The 23,145-nt window shown below is 35.9% G+C and overlaps 1 protein-coding gene across 1 annotated transcript; it reads right to left on the reverse strand.

Annotated features, from left to right (window-relative positions):
• Positions 1–6,029: 6,029 nt before the first annotated feature.
• Positions 6,030–21,859, reverse strand: Polr1f (RNA polymerase I subunit F). The gene is made up of 4 exons (XM_015498132.2): positions 21,560–21,859; positions 19,491–19,632; positions 8,405–8,613; positions 6,030–7,975 (listed from the first exon to the last, which is right to left on the reverse strand). The coding sequence occupies exons 1-4, from the start codon at positions 21,811–21,813 to the stop codon at positions 7,570–7,572; spliced, it is 1,011 nt and encodes a 336-aa protein (XP_015353618.1). The 5' UTR covers positions 21,814–21,859; the 3' UTR covers positions 6,030–7,569.
• Between the last annotated feature and the right edge of the window lie 1,286 nt (positions 21,860–23,145).

The raw sequence follows: 23,145 nt of genomic DNA on the forward strand, positions 1-23,145 counted from the left end.
ATCTTAGAAGTCACAATCTTGTCCCAGAATTTCTATGACACACCAAAATTTTTATAACAACTCTCATGTCCATGCTTCCTTGAATGCTTGTTTAAGTTCCAATAGGTTTTATTTGTTGTGAAAAATTCTAAATGAAAATGTGAGATTATGGAGAAAGGGCTAACTGTATGTTTTGTATATGTGTGTGAAATTCTTGTTTGCTCCAACAGAGACTGTCCAGGTAGAAATGTTAATTTGATGGAACAAGCAAATTTGGCTCTGAAAAAAAAAACACAAAACAAAATGTTATATATTATTGGCAAGTATCTTAAGAGTATGATTAGAGCTCTTTTCTAATCATGGAATCTAAGGGTGGTTTACTCAGACCCTTTGCCTTCATTTCAAAGGGAACAGGGCAAATAGTCTGTCCACTTAACTCTTGGACTAAAGGAGTATACATAGTCCTACGATGTCCTTTGTAATAATTCAGCCTTAAAGTGGCTACAAGAAGAATTGGTGCATTTATACTTTCACTTATTCAATAGGTATTCAGTGCTTACTATATTACCAGCAGTCTCCCAGTTCTGGGATTCAGAGGCATTATTAATACCTCTTCTGTTCTCATGGAGGGAGTTACATGGTTTCTTCTCTCATAAAGGTGAGGAAAGGATTTTTTTGGTTTTTGACCCACTGAAATCAAGATGGTTCAGGCTTCAGATTGATCACAAAAATTCAAGAAATACTATTATTACCAGTTAACTTCAATTTTTTTTTTCTGGCTCTTTTGTCCTCTATTTTCCTGGTTCTTAATAGGCTTATTCCATATGAAAGCCAAAACAGTTATTACCATCACATCTAGATCCTACTAGCAGTTACTAGTCTTACTAGTCTGTAAGGTCCTCTAAGAAGCATAATTAAACATGCAAGGATTTTATTAGCCAAAACATCTATGACAGAAAATTTGAAGGGACCTGGAAGGTAAGTTTTCAGGCCATAGTCTAGGTGTGATCCACAAGGAAATACAAAAGGAAAAGGTTAGGAGGAAGCATTCTAGGTTGCTGTGTAATATACAGGTTTGGGGCAGGGCCATGGGCATTCCTCAATTCAAGCTGGTCATCAGAGTCCTGTGATTCCCAGGAATGGGTATGCCTGATGTCTGTGTTACATGCTAACATTGGCTAGAGCAACAGTAGGAGGCATAGTGCTGATGCAAATGCAGGATGGATGTCTGAGTGTAGCAGCTAGGGTCCAAAGCTAATTAAGCTTCTTGTTTTGAAATTCTATGAGGTCCATTCTCATGGCAGTTGAATGATTCATAAGTATATAATCTACTTACAGTGTCAACATTATTACTGTTTTCCTGCTACCTATTTAATGACTGGGTTATTTCAATATTCATGATTTCAAGGGATGGGGGGGATCACATGGAGCTCCAAGGGGCCCAAGTATTTCAGTCTCATATGGAATGTATGTAGTAGAAGAGAGTTAATTTCTAAAAAAAGGTGTTAGAAAAATTAGCATATATCCACTAGTTTGTGTACAAACATATAAATGCTTGTATGTTTATATGCAGTACAAGTTTATTTCAATGTACACATATTTTAAAATAAGAAAAAAAACTAAGCAACTTGAAGCTGTACAATAAGCCCATAAAATAAAAATTAGTGAAATTTAATATTAAAGTTGAAAACAGTTCTGTATTAGTATACACTAAAGTAATAATCTATAGAGGTATATGTATGAATTAGAGGATAATAACTTTTGAGATGAGGTGATGATGTAGGAAGACAACAGTCTAAGTCTCTTGCATTTCTGCACATCTTGTGAACAGAGGCAAATCACAACTTTAGTTCTTACTAATCTTTCAAAGATAGTCTTGGAAAATAAAAATAGTCCCCTCCCTGCAAAGTAGAGGCATATAAACCAGGTTTGTTTATTGTCCAGTGTAATGAGTAACATTGTTTCTCTGGGGCAAAGTTTGGGTAGGTATGGTAGCAGTCTGTTAAAAATGATTGGGGTTTGGATACGTGTACCCCAAAGACCTATATACCAGCCTTTAACTAGATCGAGAGGTGGATCCTAGTGGAAAAAAATTAGGTCACAGAGGTTCATGCCCTTGAGGGGGATAGTGGGACCACGGCTTCTTCCTCTTTCACTTCCCAGCTGCCACAAAGTGAGCAGCTTCCTCCTCTCTGCACTCCACCATGATGTATTGGCTCACAACAAGCCCAAAAGTAACGGACTGACCAACCATGGTCTAAAACCTTCAAGCCTAAGAGAAAGCCTCCTTAAGCACTGGCTTCTCTGCTGTGACAAAATCTCCCTTCATGCATGGCATCTACCTTGGGGCCTCTACACTATCCCTATAAGACTTGAGGGTCAAGAACTACTAGCAAAAACAAGAAGCACATGATGCTTGATGTAAAGATAATCCAAGTTGCCTGTACCTAGGAGACTAACCTGTTTGCTTATAAGTATGGTAAATAATCTCATTCTTCAGTTTTTAATACATGCATAGTAAGTGAAATGAAATTTCAAGTACATAAAATAATGCCTACAATAGTCAACAGTATCAGTGACACTCAGGATTTTGTAACTCAAAGAAACTTTTAGATCATCTAGATCCTAATTCAGTGTTCATTTTCACAAGTAAATAAACAGAGCCTAGAGAGGTAAGTAAAATTGCTCAAATTAAATCTACTTCATGAGGGGGAGGCTAAATCAATGTCATTTAACATGTAAAGTTTAAACATAATGAATAAAAATCTGGGTATGAAAAAATGTGGCTATGAGTATCTTAGAACACTGAGCACTGAAATATTTTTGTTTAATTATAGTTAGTATTCTTTCAGGCTCCTTTACACATATTCATAAATAAACTTATACCAAATATGGTGCTTTCGATACCTTATGTTTTACTGGTGGCCTGGTCTACAGACAACCAAATCTGAAAGACATTAGACTAACAAAATATGGTGGGATGTAGAATTAACAGGAACTTCTTTTATGTACTAGGCACATTTATTTAAATCTTTCTTTTCTTACTCATAATCTCATAAATTTCTATGTCATTTTATATTTACTGTTACATTTTCATTTTAAATTCTAAATTATGATCTCTGATGGATCCTTTACCTTCTATTTACAGCTGTTTACTAAGACAAAAAATTGTAAGGTAGTTCATCTGTCCCACTTTTTCCTTGAATCAGTAAGTACTGGAGCATTTTCTAATTATATCCAATGAATGTGGAACTAATTACGTACAACTATACTGACTGTAGCTTATTTGCTATTGAAATCCTGGTTGCATATTTATGTTTGTTGATTCTGCTTCTATTCTTAATTACTCTAATTTTATAACTTATTACATTTTTGCCTTACTAAAAATGTTCAAATACATTCAAATAATCAAATGAATGTGAATAAGTGGGAACAGATTTAGCATCTGAGAAAAGGCAACTGGCTTTAAGATAATCCAGTGTATCAAATATTTATTTGAAAGAAGTAGAAGACAAAACAATACCATGAAGTTATATATTACTGCCAAGGCAAAGGTTTGGGAAAGAAAATAGTATAGACCAAACACTTTACCATCTTTGTTTTACATAAAGGGAGTCTATGATATACTGAGTTAAACATCTGTTTAACTTTCTATGAATCATTTAGATGCAGAATTATGTATTTTTCATTTTTGTTGCTACTCCTACTGCATGGTATATAAAATCTATTTTTAAACAGTGCTTTGTATATTTTTAAAAGATTCGTTTTAAGCACTTAAAACATAAAAGAATGAAGAAAAAGAAACCATGTACTGGCCCTAAAGAAAAATCTTAATTTCTAAAAGAAATAAGAGCTTACCTTTGAAGGCTACATTGCACAAGAAACTAGAAACAAAAGATAGCAATAAAAATAGCAGGACTTCTTACAAGCTTTAACAATGTACCCTTCAAAATTAATCTTCCATGATATAATAATTCTCAGGTGAAATTTCAGAGTATCTAGACATTTAGAAACAATAAGATTACTACAGTATCATTTAGAAACATTTTAAAGTCAAATCCTTCTATTACTAAAATAAGAAAGATTGAAATTAAATGAGAACTAAGAATTCAGCTTAAGCTAATGTGGCAAGGGGACAAACAAAATATAGGATTTAATAAAAGGTAGGAATTAACAAAAACAAGAAAAATATTTTTTTTTTAGTTTAAATAAACCAAAATAGATAGTAAATAAAACCAGTGGTGATTTGAGAGGGTCAATAAAATAGAATTTTGACATCCAACTATATATTGAAGTTAATATGAAATCAATTAATCTGTAATATTTCAGTAAGACCTAGTTAGGAAATGTTATGTTTAAAAAAAAAATCCCACTGACAAAAGCAAGAAATGCTATAAAATTGCTGGAAATAAGATATAGAAAGGCACTGGCAAAAATTTAGTGCTACTTAAGGATGTAATAGACTAGACTGAATGAAGAGACTTTGTGTGTTTATTGGTTAGGAAAATTAAGTATTTTACAGAATTTAACTGTCCCTTAACTAAGCTCTCAATTTAGGGAAGTTCCAATCAAAATACCAAAGAGCTTTTTCTAGCTTGACAAATATCCATTTTAAAGTATATCTAGAAGATATGCAAAGATGAATCAATAGTTTTGAAAATGCATAAAGAATATTTTAACCATATATCAGACAGTACCAATAAAACTATGCACAGTCATGTATTGCTTAATGACAGATATGAACTGAAAAATATGTTAAGGCAATTTCATACTTGTGCAGACATCAGAGTGTACTTAGAGAATGGTTTAGCATACTATATACAGTCAAGCTATATGGTATAGTCATGATCAGATATGTAATCTGTTGTTGACTGAAACATTCTTATGCAATGCATGACTATATATTTGTTTTTTATGGCTATGTGACAAATCACTACTCACCTATTTAGCAGTTCAGAGTTCTGTCCATCAGATGTCCAACAACGTAGGTACTCAGGACATTAAGACTGACATCAATGTGTTAGCTAGGTAAATTCTTACCTGAGAGTTCTGAAAAAAATCGGTTTCCTGACACATTCTTATCATTAGCAGAATTCAATTCCTTAGAGACATAGTGCCCTGTTTTCCTGCTTGCTGTTGGCCAGGGGTAGCTCTCAGCTCTTCAGGCCTTTGCCATATGGCCCTCTCCATGTTCAGTAAAAGAGACGATTCTCCCTTCCATTAAATTCTTCTGTGTTTCTAATCTCACAAACTTTGATTTTAAGGGCTCATGTGATTAGGCTAAGCCTAAGCCATTGTGACATGTAATGCAACCAAATCATGGAGGGGAAAATTTATCTTTAATCATGAAGATTAGGATAGTAAATCTCAGGGGCCATCCTTCTTTTCTCAAAGATACAAATTCTTTTATAATATGGGAATTTGCTCATTTTGCTAAGCCACAATATATTTTTCCATGAACAACATAAACTTTTTCTTGGAGTGTGTGGAAGGATATTAAAACTTTTGTTAACAATTTTCTATACTGTCAAACAATTCCAACTATATATTGAAGTTTGAGTATGTTACTACATTAAATCCCGACAACATAGCTTATTCAACTTTGCTGAATTCATTTATTAGTTCTGGAAGTTTTCTAGTGGAATTTTTGGATCTTCTAGGTATAGAATCGTGTCATCAGTAATATTTATTTCTCTAATGTTCTGTAGTTTTCATTGTAGAGGTCTTTCACCTCTTTTGTTACATTGATTCCCATTATTTAATTATTTATTTACTTGAGGCTATTGTGATTGTGAATGGAGTAGTTTTCCTAATTTCTCTTCAGTGGATTCATCACTGATTGTATAGGAATGCATTTGATTTATGGGTGTTGATTTTATATCCTGATACTTTGCTGAATTCATTTATTCTAGAAGTTTTCTAGTGGAATTTTTGGATCTTCTAGGTATAGAATCATGTCATTCAACCAATATTTCCTTTTAAACAGTATTGTCCAAAACCAATGTGAGCCTCATGAGCAATCTTTGTAGAAAAATAAAATGCAAACAGGCTGAAATTAGCATTTTATTTAACCCATTAAACCAAAAATATTTTAATTTTACTAATATAAAAATAGATATAGTTTATATCCCAATTTTGATGATATATATTTGATACTGACAATATATTTCAATTTGGATTAGTCACATTTCAAGGGCTAATGCATCTCAACATTGTCTTGCACCTTTCCATTGTCTGGCACATCTACTTGTAGACAACATATTGTGAGCTGTCTGTTACTTGCCAAACTCTATCTTATTCTTATAGATTAGACAGTTCACTAGCAGAATTTACTCATTATCAGATATTAAATTGATAATTGTGAGCCTAGGACTATGTCCGGTACTAGAAGAATGGCAACAAAATGACTGACATGGAGGAGTCAACTGAACCATTTGACTGTTTGCAGATACTAACACAAGTAATAGGAGTGGTCAAGTTTTTGCTTCATAGCATTTGACACAATTAGTAATGTTCTGTATTTCCTTACTAATACTGTTTGTGTGCGTCTGTTTCTCCTATGACATTCCATGAGGGAAGGAACTACATTTATTTACCTTGTTTTCCATTACAGCACTGGTAAAATAAATGCACAGACACATACTGATTATCAGCCTCAAACAGTTCTCATTTCATTACTGTTTTCCAGTAAGTCACAAAACATCAACATCTTCTTAATCTCCTCTTTAAAACAATTCTTATGGCCTACTTCAACAAATAAAAAGTAATCAAGAAATTTGCCACTGGTCAGTATTGTATTTATCCTATCTTCATCTACTTTCTTCCTTCAACACAAGTGAGGCACAAATAAACAAGTACAAGGTAAGAGCACTTTCCATCAATTTTCAGAATTTAAAACACACACACCTTAAAGGAGAGTGTAGTAAATACTGTTATGTACCAGTCGACAGTGGCATGGTACTCAAGGGTTCTAGACATTTCAGAAGCTCCTTTGGCAAATAATTTTTTTAAGTTAAACAACAGAAACACTAACCGCTGTGATTAAAGAAAACAAAATAAGCAAAATAGCATAAAATGACTAAAGGTGACACCTATTATCAGAGCAGGGGGAAATCCCAAACTTGTTCCTTAATGATAGCAATAACATTGTACTATAGAGTATGTCTGCTAATCTTCAGCATGCAAAGAAAATTTTATGTGGAAAGTTAACATCTGGAAGAATGCAAGAGTTGAGAATGAGAGTAGCTCTTACCATTTTATTCTGTCTACAATAAAATGGCAATTTAATAACATGGGTCCAAATTAGCCAGTTAGCACAAAAACCCTCCAATTCCTAATCAAGTGTTCCCTGTTTTATAAATTACTGGTATCCATATGCCTTTTTATTTTATAGTGCTGGGGATTAAACCCAGGAGCATTATCTAGCACTGAGCTACATCCCCAGCTCTTTTTGAGACAAAGTCTCACTAAGTTGCCCAGACTGACCTCTCAGCTTCCTGGGTAGTTGGGATTACAAATGTGTAACACCACACCCAGCACAACATAAACATTTTTCAAAACTCCTTTATCAACTATCCTATTTAAAATGCACTAATTACTTTTTTGTTTCTTCTTAGGTGAGCATTCCAGAACTGGTGTAAGTTCAGCCTCTTCACTATGTTTTCTTTTCTTTTTTTTCTTTTTATGGTCACTTTGGTAACCACTGGAGTCACTGCACTGAAAAATAGGATCCTGATCTTCCTGGTGCTTCTTCTTCTTCTTCTTTTTCTTTGGCTCTTCCTCACAGAGGCCATTCATGTCATTACTAACCTGTAGCTCTTCCTCTTCCTTTGGAGTGATACCTGTAAAATCTGCTGGCTCTGTGGCACCATCATTTACTTCATAAATTTCTGGATCTTTCTTTTTCTTTTTCTTTTTCTTTGGAATTTTTTCAACAGATTCTTCAGTTAGAGTTTCTGTTACTTCTTCAGAAACATTAGGGTGCTTGGACTGCAAACTATAAATAAACATTAAAACAATAAATAGCACTAAGCAAAAATAAAGGAACAAAATGATATCAAGGATAGCTCAGTATGTAAAAATTTCCTAAATGAAAGCAGCATAGGATACATAACTATGGTGTAAATTTCATATATTCTCTTTTTTTATCCTGTAGCCTGTTAAAACTTAAATTCCATGCTGATAGCAATAATACCGTACTATAACTTTATAAATTTCATTATTAATTGTTTAATTCTTTGTTTCTATATTACTCCAGAAGTCAAAAACTGGCTTTCAAATTTTGGTTTGGTTCAGTTCAGAAAAATTAGGCCATTGAACATTAAACCCAGAATTGTCAAATCAAGGACAATAAAAGAAAAAAATACTTTCAATATATATCAAAGCAATAGAGTTTCCCATAACTGTGTTTCAAATATGAACTTACCAGGCAATATTTATTTTTCCTCGAATGCAAAATACTCCAGCAGCATCTGAGTCTAAACGAAATACTTCAAATTCTAATTCATCACCCACGTTTATCTCCAGGGTTTGCCACTGCTCAACTGACATCTGTTCAGGTTTAGGGATTGAAGCATTAAAACACCCATGTACCAAACAGCCAATGTGGCTAGAAGACACTTTATTAACTGTACCCTGGGAAGAAGGAAGAAAGGACATAACATCAAGAAGACATCCAAAGAGTTAAAAGGTGAATCAAAATTTCTAGGCTTTAAACTCACTTCAAAGAAAAAATATCAAATTAATAGTATAATTTAATATGGGAAGTTTACCTCAATTACAACTTACCATATGCCATACCCAAACAATATTAGAGGTTTTAGAAAGCAAAAATTACATGTCAATTGTCTAAAAGAATAAACAACTAATCAACTAACCCACCCAGCCTCCACTGCAGGATTCTCTACAGAGTAGATTTTTCTATAACCACATGGAAACCAAGCAGAAAATACTCCGATATGATGATGTATTTATGAAAAGACCTCAAGGCAGGAATCATGTTTTTTAAAACTAGGATCGACATTATATTTCTGTGAACAGACTAAATTTCAAAGTGCACTCTTTAATGATTCAATTTAGCATGATATAAGCAGTTCTATTAGAAAAAAATTTTCTCTCTATATGTAGATCTTGGGTATGGTTTTATTGGCTAAATCACAAAAATGTTTAACTTGTGTTATATGATTTTTGAGCTTAAAATGAAACTTCATAAAACATTTTCTTTTTTTTTGTTTTAATTTTTTTAGTTGCCAGTGGATTTTTTACTTTATTTCTTTATTTATATGTGGTGGTAAGGATCGAACCCAGGGCCTCACACATGCCAGGCAAGGGCTCTATCACTGAGCCACAACCCCAGTCCCTCATAAAACATTTTCTACTTTCCCCCAGGAATCAATATATACAAAGACTATGAATGAAAACCCTAAAAATATTTTTTAAAAATTCACATTTTCTAAGCTGGGCGCTGTAGCACATGTCTGTAATCCCAGCAGCTAGGGAGGTAGAGACAGGGTGATCACAAGTTCAAAGCCTCAGCAAAAGCGAGGTGCTAAGCAACTTAATGAGACTCTGTTTCTAAATAAAATACAAAATAGGGCTGGGGATGTGGTCAAGTGCCCCTGAGTTCAATCTGTGGTACAACCCCCCCAAAATTCACAATCTCTGAAATACAGAACTGTAAATAATATGGCTATATATTCAACACCATTTAGCATCAAACTATGGTACATCCATAGAATGGAATATAGTCGCATGCCATCCATGGGCTGTGTGTGAGCTGCTCTGCGCCAAAGCATACTGAATAGGAGAATCTGGTGTCTGGGAATGACCAGTGGACATTTCCTCTGGTTGACTGCCCTCACTGTGATCCCTATTCAAGCTCTGCCACAGGTCCCACACAGCCCCTCTGAGATAGGAGTGACTTGCTTTGTGTTGTCTTGCAGTCAGCAGGACTCCACCCTTAAACCTTATCCCTGCTTTTGGTGTACCCCCTTAAATAAACCACTGGAGCTATCTACTTTTCGTTGAGTTCCAGCTCCCCCCCATGTGGACTAAACCTATCAGGGGCTCCATTTATGAAAATAAATTTCTGACTCTTTGTCTTTTGTTCTTCACTAATTATTCTAGACTTTAATTTCTGAGGTGGCTTATACTCTCCTCGGCAAGAAGAACAACATCCCCCCTTCATTGAGATACTGGCCATCACCCCTAGAATATTATTCAGCAATAAAAAGCAATGAGCTATCAAGTGAAAAAATGGAGAGGAAACTTACATGCATGTTGCTAAATAAAGAAGTCATTTTGAAAATTGTGATTCCAAATATATGATACTCTTGGAAAGGCAATGAGACAGTGGTTTCTGGGGAATAGTAGGGAGGATGGGAGAGGTAAACAAGTGAAGCCCAGGATTTCAAGGGCAGTGAAACTACCCTGTATGATACCAAATATATACCAAAATACATTTGGCAAAACTTATGGTTTGTACAACATAAAAAGTGAACTCTACAAACTTTATTGGAGAGTAGAGTAAGATACTCTGGCAATTTCTCTCCATAGATGAACCAAGCTGAAAAGCTGTTCCTGAATCAAACTAAGTTCACAAGAGCTAGGGAAATCAGGCAACCATAGTGCCTGCTTTTAGTATAACAAAAGATATATTGAAGAAGGTAGAAAGTTAAGAGTTGTATGAGAGAAGCCTCCCAGTGGGGGAAGGGGAGAGAATTAAGTTCACGCCTTAGTTGAAACCCAGTGCTGGCAAAGCCCCATGACCCCTACAGCCAGGCCAACACCTGTGGACTGAGCTACTGGAAGTGCCTTAGGCTGGTGGCAAAGAGACTGCCTTACCCCTAACATCCAAACTTGGATAGCACAGTGGGAAGCTGGGCAGAAAAGCTGGCACAAGGCTTTCTCTCAGAGTCCAGTGCAAGACCCAGTTCCGTAAGAGGTCCAGTGCCAGGGGAAGACATGTGGTCCCCATTTATCAAACTTCTAGCAAGCATCACTACTGGTCCACTGAAGTAGCAACTGAAGACTCTGTTCACAAGGCAAAGCTCATAAAGCCCCTAAGCCAGCCCTCACATCAGGCAGAGATCTGTGTGCCAGTGGGACAGACCCAAATTTCAGCCACTTCAGCCTCATAGTGGACTTTGAGAATACCTACCCACCTCTAAAGACTGAAGAATCCCATGGCTGTGAGACTCTGGTGACAGAGCTTAGCACCAACCTTGCTGTCTAGTCTACCCATCTTTCATTAAAAACTTCCCAAACCTAGAAAAGGATAAACAATATCCAGGTATAGGAAGGTCAAAGGTTATTATTCAGATTTAACTCATTAAGTCTAACTGAATAAGTCTACCCCCAAATATATTATAATCAACCCAACTATCATAGATAAGAAACAGAAAGATTCTCAAGGCTGCAAGAAAAAATGCCCATCACGGGGGTATGGCAATTTGACAGCACACTTCTAAGCAGAAATCTTACAGGCTAGGAGACTGGCCCATGATTTTCACTAAACTGAAGGAGAACAAAAAGAACAAAAAACTGTCAACCAAGAATAGTGTATACCCAGCAAAGGTACCCTTCAGAAGTGAAGGACTCACTTTTCCAAACAAAATTTGAGACAAAATATCTCCACCAGAACTGTTCTAAAATAAATGTTCAAGTTCTTCAAATTGAAAGAATTATTGAAAAAACAGTTTTTTATGAGAATAAAAATACAATAATATACAATAAATAAATATAGAATAAGAATAATGTATAAACCATTCTTTAGTACACAGATTAAAAAAATAACTAGTTTAAGTAACAGGCAATACAGAAAGATTGGATAGAATTCAACTGCCTGTGTTCTTATATCTTTTGTTTCTCATCCTTACTATCACATTAAGTTGCTATCATTTCAAAATAGCTTGGTATAAGCAAGATTTTTTTTTTAATCAGCCTCATGGTAACACAAAACAAAAATTTAACAAAGCAAGGAATCCAAACACACTACTAAACTAATTCACTTAACCACCAAGCAAGACTATAAGAAACTATGACAAAAGTAGAAAATAAGGCATATAATAGCCTTTAGTAAGACATTACCTACCAAAAATTACCTTGAATGTAAATGAATTCCATTCCCCAATTAAAAGAGTGAGGAGGTTAAAAAATAAAATTGCCAATTGTATGCTATTTATAACACATTCACTTCAATTCTAAGGACACACAAAAAGTGAAAAGATGGAAGATACCCATACAAATGGAGCCCCCCAAAAGTAGCCATACTAATATCCAATAAAATGACTTTAAATCAAAAACAATAAAGACAAGGAAAGTCACTGTATATGATTTTTAAGGGGTCAATTCAAACAGAAGAAATAATAATTGTAAATGTATTACATACACACCCAACATCAGAACACCCAAATATATGATGCAAGTATTAATATACCTAAAGGCAAAAGTATACTCCAAGAATTGTTGGGGACTTTTAATACCACACTTTCAGTAATGAACAGACAATCCTTACAGAAAAATAAACATCAATTACACTGTATCCTAGACTAAATGGATCTAACAGACATCTATAGAACACATCCATCTAACAGCTGCTGAATAAGTTTTTCTCATCAAACTTTCTCCAGGATAGATTACAATAGATCACAAAGCAAGACTCAATTTTTAAAAAATTGAAACATCTGAGTATCTTTTCTTACCAGAAAGCAATAAAACTAGAAATTAACAATAAGCTTTAGAAAATATACAAATGCATGGATATAAAATAACCAATGGATCAAATAAGAAATCCAGTAAATTTTAAAATTTCTTGAAACGAAAAGAAAATAGACAAACAGACCAAAACCTATGGAAATAAGCAGAACCAGTTTTGAGAGAGAAGTTTATAGCAACCATCACCCACATCAAAAAGGCATAAAAATCTCAAGACAGTCTATTGCATTAAAAAGGAAGAGGAAAAATAACTAAATCCAAAATTAGAGGAAAAGAAATAATAGAATAGAAATAAATGTAAGAGACCAAAACAAAACAAAACAAAAAAACCAAAAGATAAAGGAAACAGAGCTAGTTCTTTGAAAAGAGAACCAAAATACACAAACCCAGAAATAGAAAAAGTAAAGAAAATGCATATAAATAAAATCAGATGAGGGCTGGGGATGTGGCTCAAGTGTGCGGCCCGGGTTCGATCCTCAGCACCACATACAAACAAAGATGTTGTGTCTGACAAAAACTAAAACATAAATATTAAAATTCTCTCTCTCTCTCTAAAAAAAAAAAATCAGATGAAAAGGGACCCATTATAATTTATACCAAAGAAATACAAAATATTAGGGATTATTATGAACAACTATGTCAACAAATTTCATAAATTAAGAAGAAATGGATAAATTCCTAGACACATACACATTTCTAAGACTGAATTATGAAAAATAATATAAAATAAACAGGAAACCTAAATGGATCAGTAGCAAGCAATGAGATTTAATCAGTAAAAAACTTCCCATCAAAGAAAAGCCCAAGATCACATGGCTTCACTGCTGAATAAGTTACTCCAAAATTTGGAAGAGAAAGGAATTCTTCTAAGAACATTAAATGAGGTTTAATGCTGATACCAAAACTGGATGAGGGGCCACACAAAATCTAAGGGCCAATGTCCTTGATGGACACAGATGCAAAAATTTTCAGCTTAATACTAGCAAACCATTACAAGCAACATTAAAAAGATTAGTTACTATGATCAAATGGGATTTATTAGGGATGCAAGAATGGCTCAATGTATGCAAATTGATAAATGTGATATATCATAACAAAATGAAGGACAAAAACCACATGGTCATCTCACTTGATAGAAGACATTCAACAAAATTCCATCTCTCTTCATAATAAAAATGCTGAAAAAATGAGAAAGATAAGGAATATCACCATACCATTTATAATAGGTCAACAGCTAACATCCTTAATGTGATAGAAACTGAAAATTTTCTCCCTAAAATCTGGAACAAGGTAAGAATGCTCACTTTCACCACTTTTATTCAATACAGTGCTGGAAGTCCTAGCAATCTGATTAGGCCATGAGAAAGAAAAAACAAAACAAAACAAAAAAAAAAAAACAGGGCATCCAATTTGAAAATGAAGTAATTCAAATTGTAACTGCAGATGACATACTCATATAAAAACTCCCCAAAACTGCACACAACACAAAAAAACCCTCTAGAATTTTTTAAACGAATTCAGCAAAAATGCAGGGCAGAAAATCAACATACAAAAAAAGCAGTAACATTGTTATATGCTCATATCGAATTATCTAAACAGAAATCAAGTAAGCAATGCCATTTGCAATAGTTACCAAGAGGTAAATAAAACAACTAAAAAGTTGATAGACCTGTACAATATGAAAAAAATGAAAATTATAAAATACTAATGAATGAAATTTAAGAAGTAGAAAGACATCCTTTGTTCACAGAAGAATTAATAATTTTAACAAATGTCCAGTACCCAAAGTGATTAACAGACTCAACGTATTATGTATCAAATAACAATGGCACTCATCACAGAACTAGAACAAACAACTCTAAAATTTATATGGAACCACAAATTTCCTCAAATCGTCAAAGACATCCTGAGTAAAAAGAACAAAACAGGAAACATTACACTACCTGATTTCAAAACTTACTACAAATCTATAATAATCAAAATGTTATGGTATTGGCATAAAAATAGACTAATGGAACAGAATGTACCCTAGAAGTAAACCCATGAACATACAGCCAATTGATTTTTAAACAAAAGTGCTAAGAACATGCACTGGAGAAAGGACAGGCTTTTCAATAAATGATATTGGGAAAATTGGGTAAAAAAAAAATGAAGCTAGACATCTATCATTGGTTAAAAAGATCAAGTCAAAATAGATTAAAGACTTAAACGTAAGACAAAATTATTGAAACTACTAGAAAAGAGGAAATGCTTCAGGACATTGGATCATGAAGACCTCCCAAAGAACAGAAAATAAAAGTTAAAAGAGGCAAATGGGATTACATAAAACTAAAAGACTTCTGCACAGCACTCAAGAGTCCTACAAAGTGGGAGAAAATATCTGCACTGTATACATCTCCCAGACTATATAAGTAAATCCAAAACCTCAATAGCAAGAAACCAAATAGCTCACTTTAAAAATGGGCAATAATCTAAAAACATTTCTCAAAGGAGGACCTACAATCTGCCAATGGGTACATAAAAAAAAAAAGTTCAACATTACCAATCATTAAATAGTTCAAACCAAAACAACACTGAGATATCACCTCACCCTAATATGAAGCCTTAGTATCAAATACTAATTAGTGATGGAGAGGATGTGGAGAAAGATGCCTTGCATAATATTGGTGCAAATGTAAATTAGTATATCCACTATGGAAAACAGTATGAAGTGTCCTCAAAAACAGTAAGCAGAACAACTACCACATGATACAACAATCTCATTGCTGGGTATAAACCCAAAGAGAATAAAATCTGTATGCAGAAGAGACAAATGCACACTTATGTTCATTGCAGCACTATTCACAACAGACAAGAAATGGAAAACAAGTGTCCATCGGTGAAGGAATGGACAAAGAAACACAATGTGTACACAATGGAATACTATTCAGGCAAAACAATGACATCCTGTCATTTAGGACAATATGGATGGAATTGGAAATCAACATGTTAAATAAAAGTACGGAGACATCAAATGAAATCTAAAAAAGGTGATCTCATGGAAGTTGAGAGTAGAATGCAGTTATCAGAGGTTAATCAAATGGGTATTTAGATACAGTTAGATAGGAGCAAGATGCTCTGGGGTAAGACTGCATAGTATTTTGATTATAGAGAACAATGTTTTGTGTATTTCATTTGGTGAGAAAGGATTTTGAAAGTTATGAGGAGATAAGTATGTTTAACCCGATTTATGCATTTACATCATGCAATGTATTCAAGCATCGAATGTTGCCTGTCCTCAAAGACCACAGGTGTGACCAGGTGTGTACAGTTTCATAATGGTGCCATAATGGCACCATTAATATGTGACTTTTATGTTTTTTTATAAGTTTAAAATAATACAAAGTCTGGGAACTTCAGTTAGTAATAGTATGTCAATACTGGCTAATAAACAACTATAACAAACACATTTCACTACTGCAAGATGATTTCAATAATAGGGGAAACTGCCTGCTTGAGAGGCAGGGAATATATGGAAATTCTGCATCCACTCAATTGCTCTGTAAGGCTGAAAAAATATATTCTATCAATTTAAAAAAGGAAACATTTTAAATGAGTCTGGAACAACTGAACAGCCACAGGAGGAAGAAAATAGATTTCAAGACTTATTTCACACTACAAAGAAAGAAAAGCATAAAAAACTGATCACAGAGTTAGCTATCAAAGCTAAAATTACAAAGTTTCCAGAAGTTTTTAAAAGAATATCTTCACAAATTAGAAATGGGTAGGTTTCTTTGATAAGACCCAGAAGCAATAACCACAAAAGTATAAAATGGACCTCATCAAAATTAAGTGCTTCTGTTCATCAAATGGTACCATTAAAATGAATACATAGGCACGTCAACAGAGAACAAAGGTCTGAAAAAAAAATTCTATCAATACTAAAAAGAGCTACAACTCAATAAAAACAGAAAAATCCAATTAAAAATAGGCAAAGGCATTTTCTCTTCTCACAGTTCCCTTCTCTGGTCTTCCATACTAGGCTCTGCTATCCCAAAATAGCAGTGTCCAAAGCACCCACCAGAATCCCAAAACAAAGAGGGGAGGAACAGAGTTACAACAGGAAAGTTGCTCTATGTGTATAACTGAGGAATAGGAGGTTTCCTATTCTTTGCAATTCTCTATTCTTCCCCAACATCTCATCCCTACAAAAACCTCCAGTACAATGCTGAATAGAAATGGTAAAAGTGAAGGGCTCTTCAAGATGGCCCAACAGAGGTACCTAGCACCCACCTGCTCTTCCAAAAAGGAACCAAAGCAACAGGTGTATAGCTACATATTGAGGTGACTAATTGTGACAGCAGTGGAAATGAATAGAGGAAAAACATACATGGTAAGATCCAGAAACCAAGAACAGCACAGTAAGAGAAAAAAGATATCTTGGAACAAGACATCCCTGCTCTATAGCTGGGGAGGGGTTTCTCTGCTCTGGAAAGGTAAAAGTGAAAGAGTCCCAGTATTCTATTAGCAAGGATAAGGGTAATCCTAGTTACTGGAAAATTTCACAACCCTGAGAGGTTTTCAGTTTACTAGATAAAAATGTTGATATATCTACACCGCAGTCTGGCTTTGAGAAAAAAATTCACATCTCCCAGTGAATCCCTAAAGTACAGTAGCTAGAAGTCATCTTGAGAAGGGGCCTATTATCTGAATTTGCAGTGCTCTAGGAGTAAGAAATCCTTGCATAACACCATCTCTGGAACCTCACAGATATTCCACTTATGTGGCTCAGTAGGTAGGTGCTTCATGAGCCAAACCTGGCTTAGTACAGGGACACTGACAAACCTGCTAGGAGTTCTAAACCATAGAGGAATGGGCTGTTGTGACACAACATATAGGGAACAAAGGGTGCAATCATCAAGAACTGGGGTATCAGGGAGCCTGTCCTCAAAGACCACAGGTGTGACCAGGTGTGTACAGTTTCCTAATGGTGCCAGATCTAAAGGTAGTCACCCATGCAGTTCCAAACCCCTGTTTCTGTAGAGCAGTGCCTATAACTAACAAGGTTAGGAAAGAACTCTGGTTCCACTACTCCCCTGCCCAAAGAGGCCTGTTAGAGAAGTCCTGAGCAATGCCTCCATTCCTGTCACTTTGCCCCCAGGATGCATGGCCTAACAAGGTCTGCCTGATGCTGGATGCACTCTATTCCCTTGCAAACACACCAGCTGACAGGTGTTTTGCCCAGCTCTAGTCTGCTTAATCTCTAGCAGGCATATAGTTGAAGGAAATGGGGGATAAAAAGAACCCTGACCTTTTCTCTGTACCTAGGACTGTAAAGCTTGGGGGAAGGGTTAGAAGTTTTGCAAGTGGCTGGGCAAACCCACAGTAGCAGCAGAGAGGAACATCATAACTCCTTGTACCAACACACCTACATGGATCCTCACCATAGGCTGTCCCTGCACCTTGTCTGCTCACATACTGTAAACAGGACTATGTATGAGTGGCACAGGGGGTGCTGTGATTTCTCTACTTCCCTCTTAAGTATGTGGGCCTGCACCACTGTCTAGTAGGAGGGCAAGTGCTTCAGGCCCTTAACAGTACTGGTGCAGCCAGTGCCAGAGACCCTTATAAGGGTAACAGAGCCATCAAACAGTTCCAGAGGATAGCTAGGCACAGTGGAGCATGCCTGTAACCCCAGCAGCTCGGGAGGCTGAGACAGGATGATAACAAGTTAAAAGCCAGCTTTAGCAATGGCAAGGTGCTATGCAACTCAGGAACATAAGGGTCCTTTCAAGGAGATGGAATATGTGAACTGATCAAAATTCACTGAACTGCCCACTATGATTTGTGCATGTGATTATTATATGTAAATTATACCGAACTACAAATAAAAAATTAAAAACAAATGGTCAACAGTATTTGAAGACTGGATCTTATCTGTATAGAATAAATAAAAGGGATACTTTCACTTTACACTTTCTGTACATTTTAAATGTTACTTCCATATACATGTTCATATTTATGATTATTTACACAAAGCAGATGGAAGCTTAGAATTAACATGTACAAATCTACTGCCAACTTTACAAGTATAAAGTCCGGGGTACTATTTCTAATGTTTTAATTGCTACTAAAAAAAAAAATTAAAAAATTCAAAGTCCTTGTGAATTCTGTCATAATGAAATCTAATCTGTATTTTTATTAATAGTACTGATGGTTAGTTAACAATTCTTATCTACTAGATATATAGATTTACGAATATAAATATACATAAACCAACACATATACACAAACAGATCTGATGGTGGAAGAGCAAGTAAAAGGGATAAAAGATACATTTCAATAGATTTTACATCCATTTCTCCATTTCTACCTTCTAGAAAACTGGAAGATCTTCTACACAAAGCCTTCACTTTCTTGGCATGGACTGGCTGCCCTGTCCTGTTATTCATTCATTTTCATTACTTGCCTGACCCCACAGCCATATGAATGTCTGTTTCTTATGAAAGTATACTGCTTGAATCCTTTATAAAAACAAGATATAGGGGTAGAACTGAGGAATTTTAAAGTACTGCTTTTTCCTTCCTCAAGATTATCATAAGGACTTTGCAAAAAAAAAAAAAAATCAACTGGATAGGTCACATACTTTGCACCCATGTGTTTCAAAAGGATGGAGTCTACAAACTTACCTCGATTGAAATGATAGAAAATATTTTACTTTTAAAATACTTTTTATTTATTCGAATTATTAAGTCTCTTTAAAGTTTCCCAAAGTATAAAATTATTTCAAGAAAGCTAAGAAAAAATGATATACATACCATAAGCTTTTGCCCAGGTTCAGGGCTGAAAATAACAAAATCAGCTTCAATGTTAAGATGAATGTGTCCTTGATCATCATATATATCTCCCAGTTCACCCACAACTTTGATGTTATCATATGCAATAGGGACACCTAAAAGACTGTTTAAAAAAGAGAAGAAGATGATACCTTTTATCCTGTTTTTAAACTAGGTCATTATGATACTGATTAGATAGTCTAAGAATCCAAAAAGTATTCATCTCCCAAATATATAACCCATGTCAAAAATGTAACAATGTATGCTTAGTCTGTAACAACTTTTTAGCAGTTCCACTTCACCAAAAGGTTCCAATGTGCTGGCTAAGTTAAAATGATTAATAATGGAAACTGACAAGAAAAATGTGTATGCATTTTTTATTATTGAGTACAGGTAATATTGATATTGATACTCTCCATCTGCACTTGATGGAATACAAGGAAACCTAAGGGTTAAAGCTGAAGCCCCTGAATACTACAGCCAGTAACTTAATACAAAAAAAAAAAAAAATCTCAAAACTGCAACTGTTGCTAGTAAAAGGAAATTTTAAGACATACAACTACATCATTTATTAAGAATTGACTTTTGACACTCTGCACATTTTAGAATCCGGATTAGTTGGCAACTATTATTTCAAAATATCATTTCTAACCTACGAAGGATAAAAACCTGGCAGCTTTTAACCATACCCACTACTTGGAGGAAACTTCCCTAACTTTCCAAGGCAAACCTGAAATCATTCTTCTATTCCATGTACAAATTTATCACTGTTCTAATTTTATTGAATCTATCTGTACATGTTTGGATTTCACACACACAAGCCATAGACAGCAGAAAGCTATTTTTTTTTTTTGTGGGAGACAAATTCCAGCATGATTCACATAGAATAAGAGAAAAGAATTTATCCCTAATAGATTTTATTTTAGTAAAATAGCCACAACTCCCAAGAAAGGAACTATAGTAACTACCAAGTTAGCAAAATCAAACTTAGAGATTTCCTCAGGAATGCTCTTTTTAGTTATTACTTTATGTATGTATCTTTCCTCAGAAGGAACCAACTATTATCAACTCAGACTATCTTACAGACACTGAAAATAGCAGGAAGGAAAGAAAAATTGCCAAAACTGACAGGAAAAAAAAAAAATTTAGAACCTTGTTTCCTTTAATCAAAGCCTCCTCTCTCTACTATAGAATGATGTTCAAGTGGAGACAGTACTGCTGTTCCCTAAAAGGAACTTGGGAATTTCTGGTACTATTCATGTTTGTTACAAACACTGCAAAAAAAAAAAAAAAAAAGAGGGCAGGGAGAAAGTCTGTTATGCACATGGCAGCCCTATACAATGATTAAATATCCTTAGCTCTGCATTACTTTTGAGTAAAGAGATGAACTTGTTTATAAATAGCTGGGCACATAATCTAACTTTAAAAATAAATGCATCAACATCTTTGCATGGTTTCAATATATGTTAAATTTCTAGGAATGGAATAATAAACAAATGGTATTTCCCTCATTCCCAATCAGGTAAAGAAGAGAATCGCGGGAAAGCACCAAATCCAAAACAAACAAAAACTGACCATCGTGTTTTACAGAGAAACTGTTGTTTGTACAAACGTTTATGTGATCTTACATGGAAAGAGAGAGAATCTACTCAAGTACTAATACGAACTGTTCATTGTCAAATGAGAAAACATTACCCCCGGAGGTGGGAAATGAAACGTTCAACGTCAAAGAAAACTCCGTATACTGGGTCTCCAGACACCTGGAGCAGTTCCACTCATCTCCACTCCCTCGGTTGACAGTTCACCTGTAAGTTTTCTTTACTGCTCACGAAAGGACCTGGCAGAGATCCCGACCCGGTCGGTAGAGGCCTCGCTGGGCGGACCACAACTCTAGAACACCTCCGGACTACGCTCCGGTTGGGATGGCCGGTGCGACCTTTCCCACTTCTCCCCCTTTCGGTAGCAGGCCCTCCCCACGCCCAAAAGAAGAGGCTGACATCTACGTTACGGCGTTGCTAGCTGGGAGAAGGACAAGACACACAGACTCGTACCTCTCGGAATAGCGCAGGAGCTCGCCATCCAGCTGCTCTCGGATACCGGTGCGTTTCCGGTTAAGGTAGCGGGGCGACAGGGCGATGTGCCGTCGGTGCGGCGCGGCCACCAGACAGGAGTAGCGGCTGTTCACCAGAGCACAAGCAGCTGCATAGGTGGGCAGCTCTAAGCAAGGCAGGACGCCGACTGTTCCTACCACCGGCGCCTCGGAGGCCGCCTTCGGCCGCGGAGACTCTGAGCAACCAGCAGCCATGCGGCAGGTTAGGTCTCTCCCGGCGCGCACCACTGACGCTAGCACAACCGCCTTTCCTCCGACTCTGGGTTTCTGCGTCATCCACCAGCTACCACGCCCCTACAACTTTTATCTCCGTTCGCTGCACTATGCAGGTCTGACCAGCAGGGGGAAACCTTTTTTGTTTTTCCCAAATCCTCTCACTTGGAGGACGAAGCCTGGAGCCTGTGGTTGTCTGAATACAGCATGTGTCAAGAATTTTCCCTAAGGCAGGCAAACGTGTTTCCACAAACTCCTCGATGGATTTAGTATATAAGTTAATGGGACTGCCCACTTTGATCATTTGCAGTAGTAACATGTTTGGGTAGAATGTTTCAAGCTTGAACTATTCAATATCAAAAAATATAATGGAGTAGATTTTATGCAGTGAACCCAGTCTTACACAGCAGCTCTCAGGCCTCAAACGCAGTATCTGAACAAGAACTCACGTTCTCTCTCCAATCCAACTTTACCTCTCATTCAGCAAATCACTTAATTAGAAAATCCTCCCAGTTTTCCAGGTCTCCAAGCCCAGCTATGATCTATGATTTGTGTGCCCGCACATCAAATCAGCCCAAAGTAAAAACCACAGCTGTATTTTTACAGCTCTGTGTTCACGCTGTCAAAACTACAAAACTCCTTTCTTGCCTATGGGAGGTCAACTTGATGATCAAAAGCATACCCAGAAACAGCCTGGTCTGTGAAACAACTATGGTGATGATGTGTCCTTTTTAAAGCCCTAGGTAGGCTCCTGGTTTTCCCTAGGCTAATGCAGACTTCCTTAATAGAGCTAATAAATTACTAGGCCATTTTATTATTTGTCCCTAGCTGCTTTCCTCACCATCATTCATTGCTCTCCCTATGTTAACAATATCTGCTTGCCATCCCTGCTTATTGAGCCACTTTCATCTCTCTCCCTCTCCCCATGCCCTCCCTCCTTCCATTCTTCAGCCGTTTCTTCCACCAAGTAGTTTCTCTCACGTGGGTAAATTCTGTTTCTGTCAATTTTTAGTTTGGATTTTACATTCTCTTCCTCTGCAAATAGTTCTCTACCTCCTTATCTCCCTCTTTTCTCCTTAAGGATTAAGTAGTTCCCCATCTGTTTGTCACCACCACCACCATGAGCTTGTTTTTATTTTGAATTTGTTATAACTGGCTACTTGCCTGATGCATCACTAGATTCCTGTTTCACTGGGGGAAACACCATGAGGTTAGTCTTGTTCTCCAGAGAAGCCCCCCAAAACCAACCCTTCCTTCACCCCAAAAATAACCAATGCATCCTAAATGAGTAATGTATGAATGAATTAATAAATT

The sequence above is a fragment of the Marmota marmota genome, unplaced genomic scaffold (assembly GCF_001458135.2).
Source record: "Marmota marmota marmota unplaced genomic scaffold, marMar, whole genome shotgun sequence".
Lineage (NCBI taxonomy): Eukaryota > Metazoa > Chordata > Mammalia > Rodentia > Sciuridae > Marmota > Marmota marmota.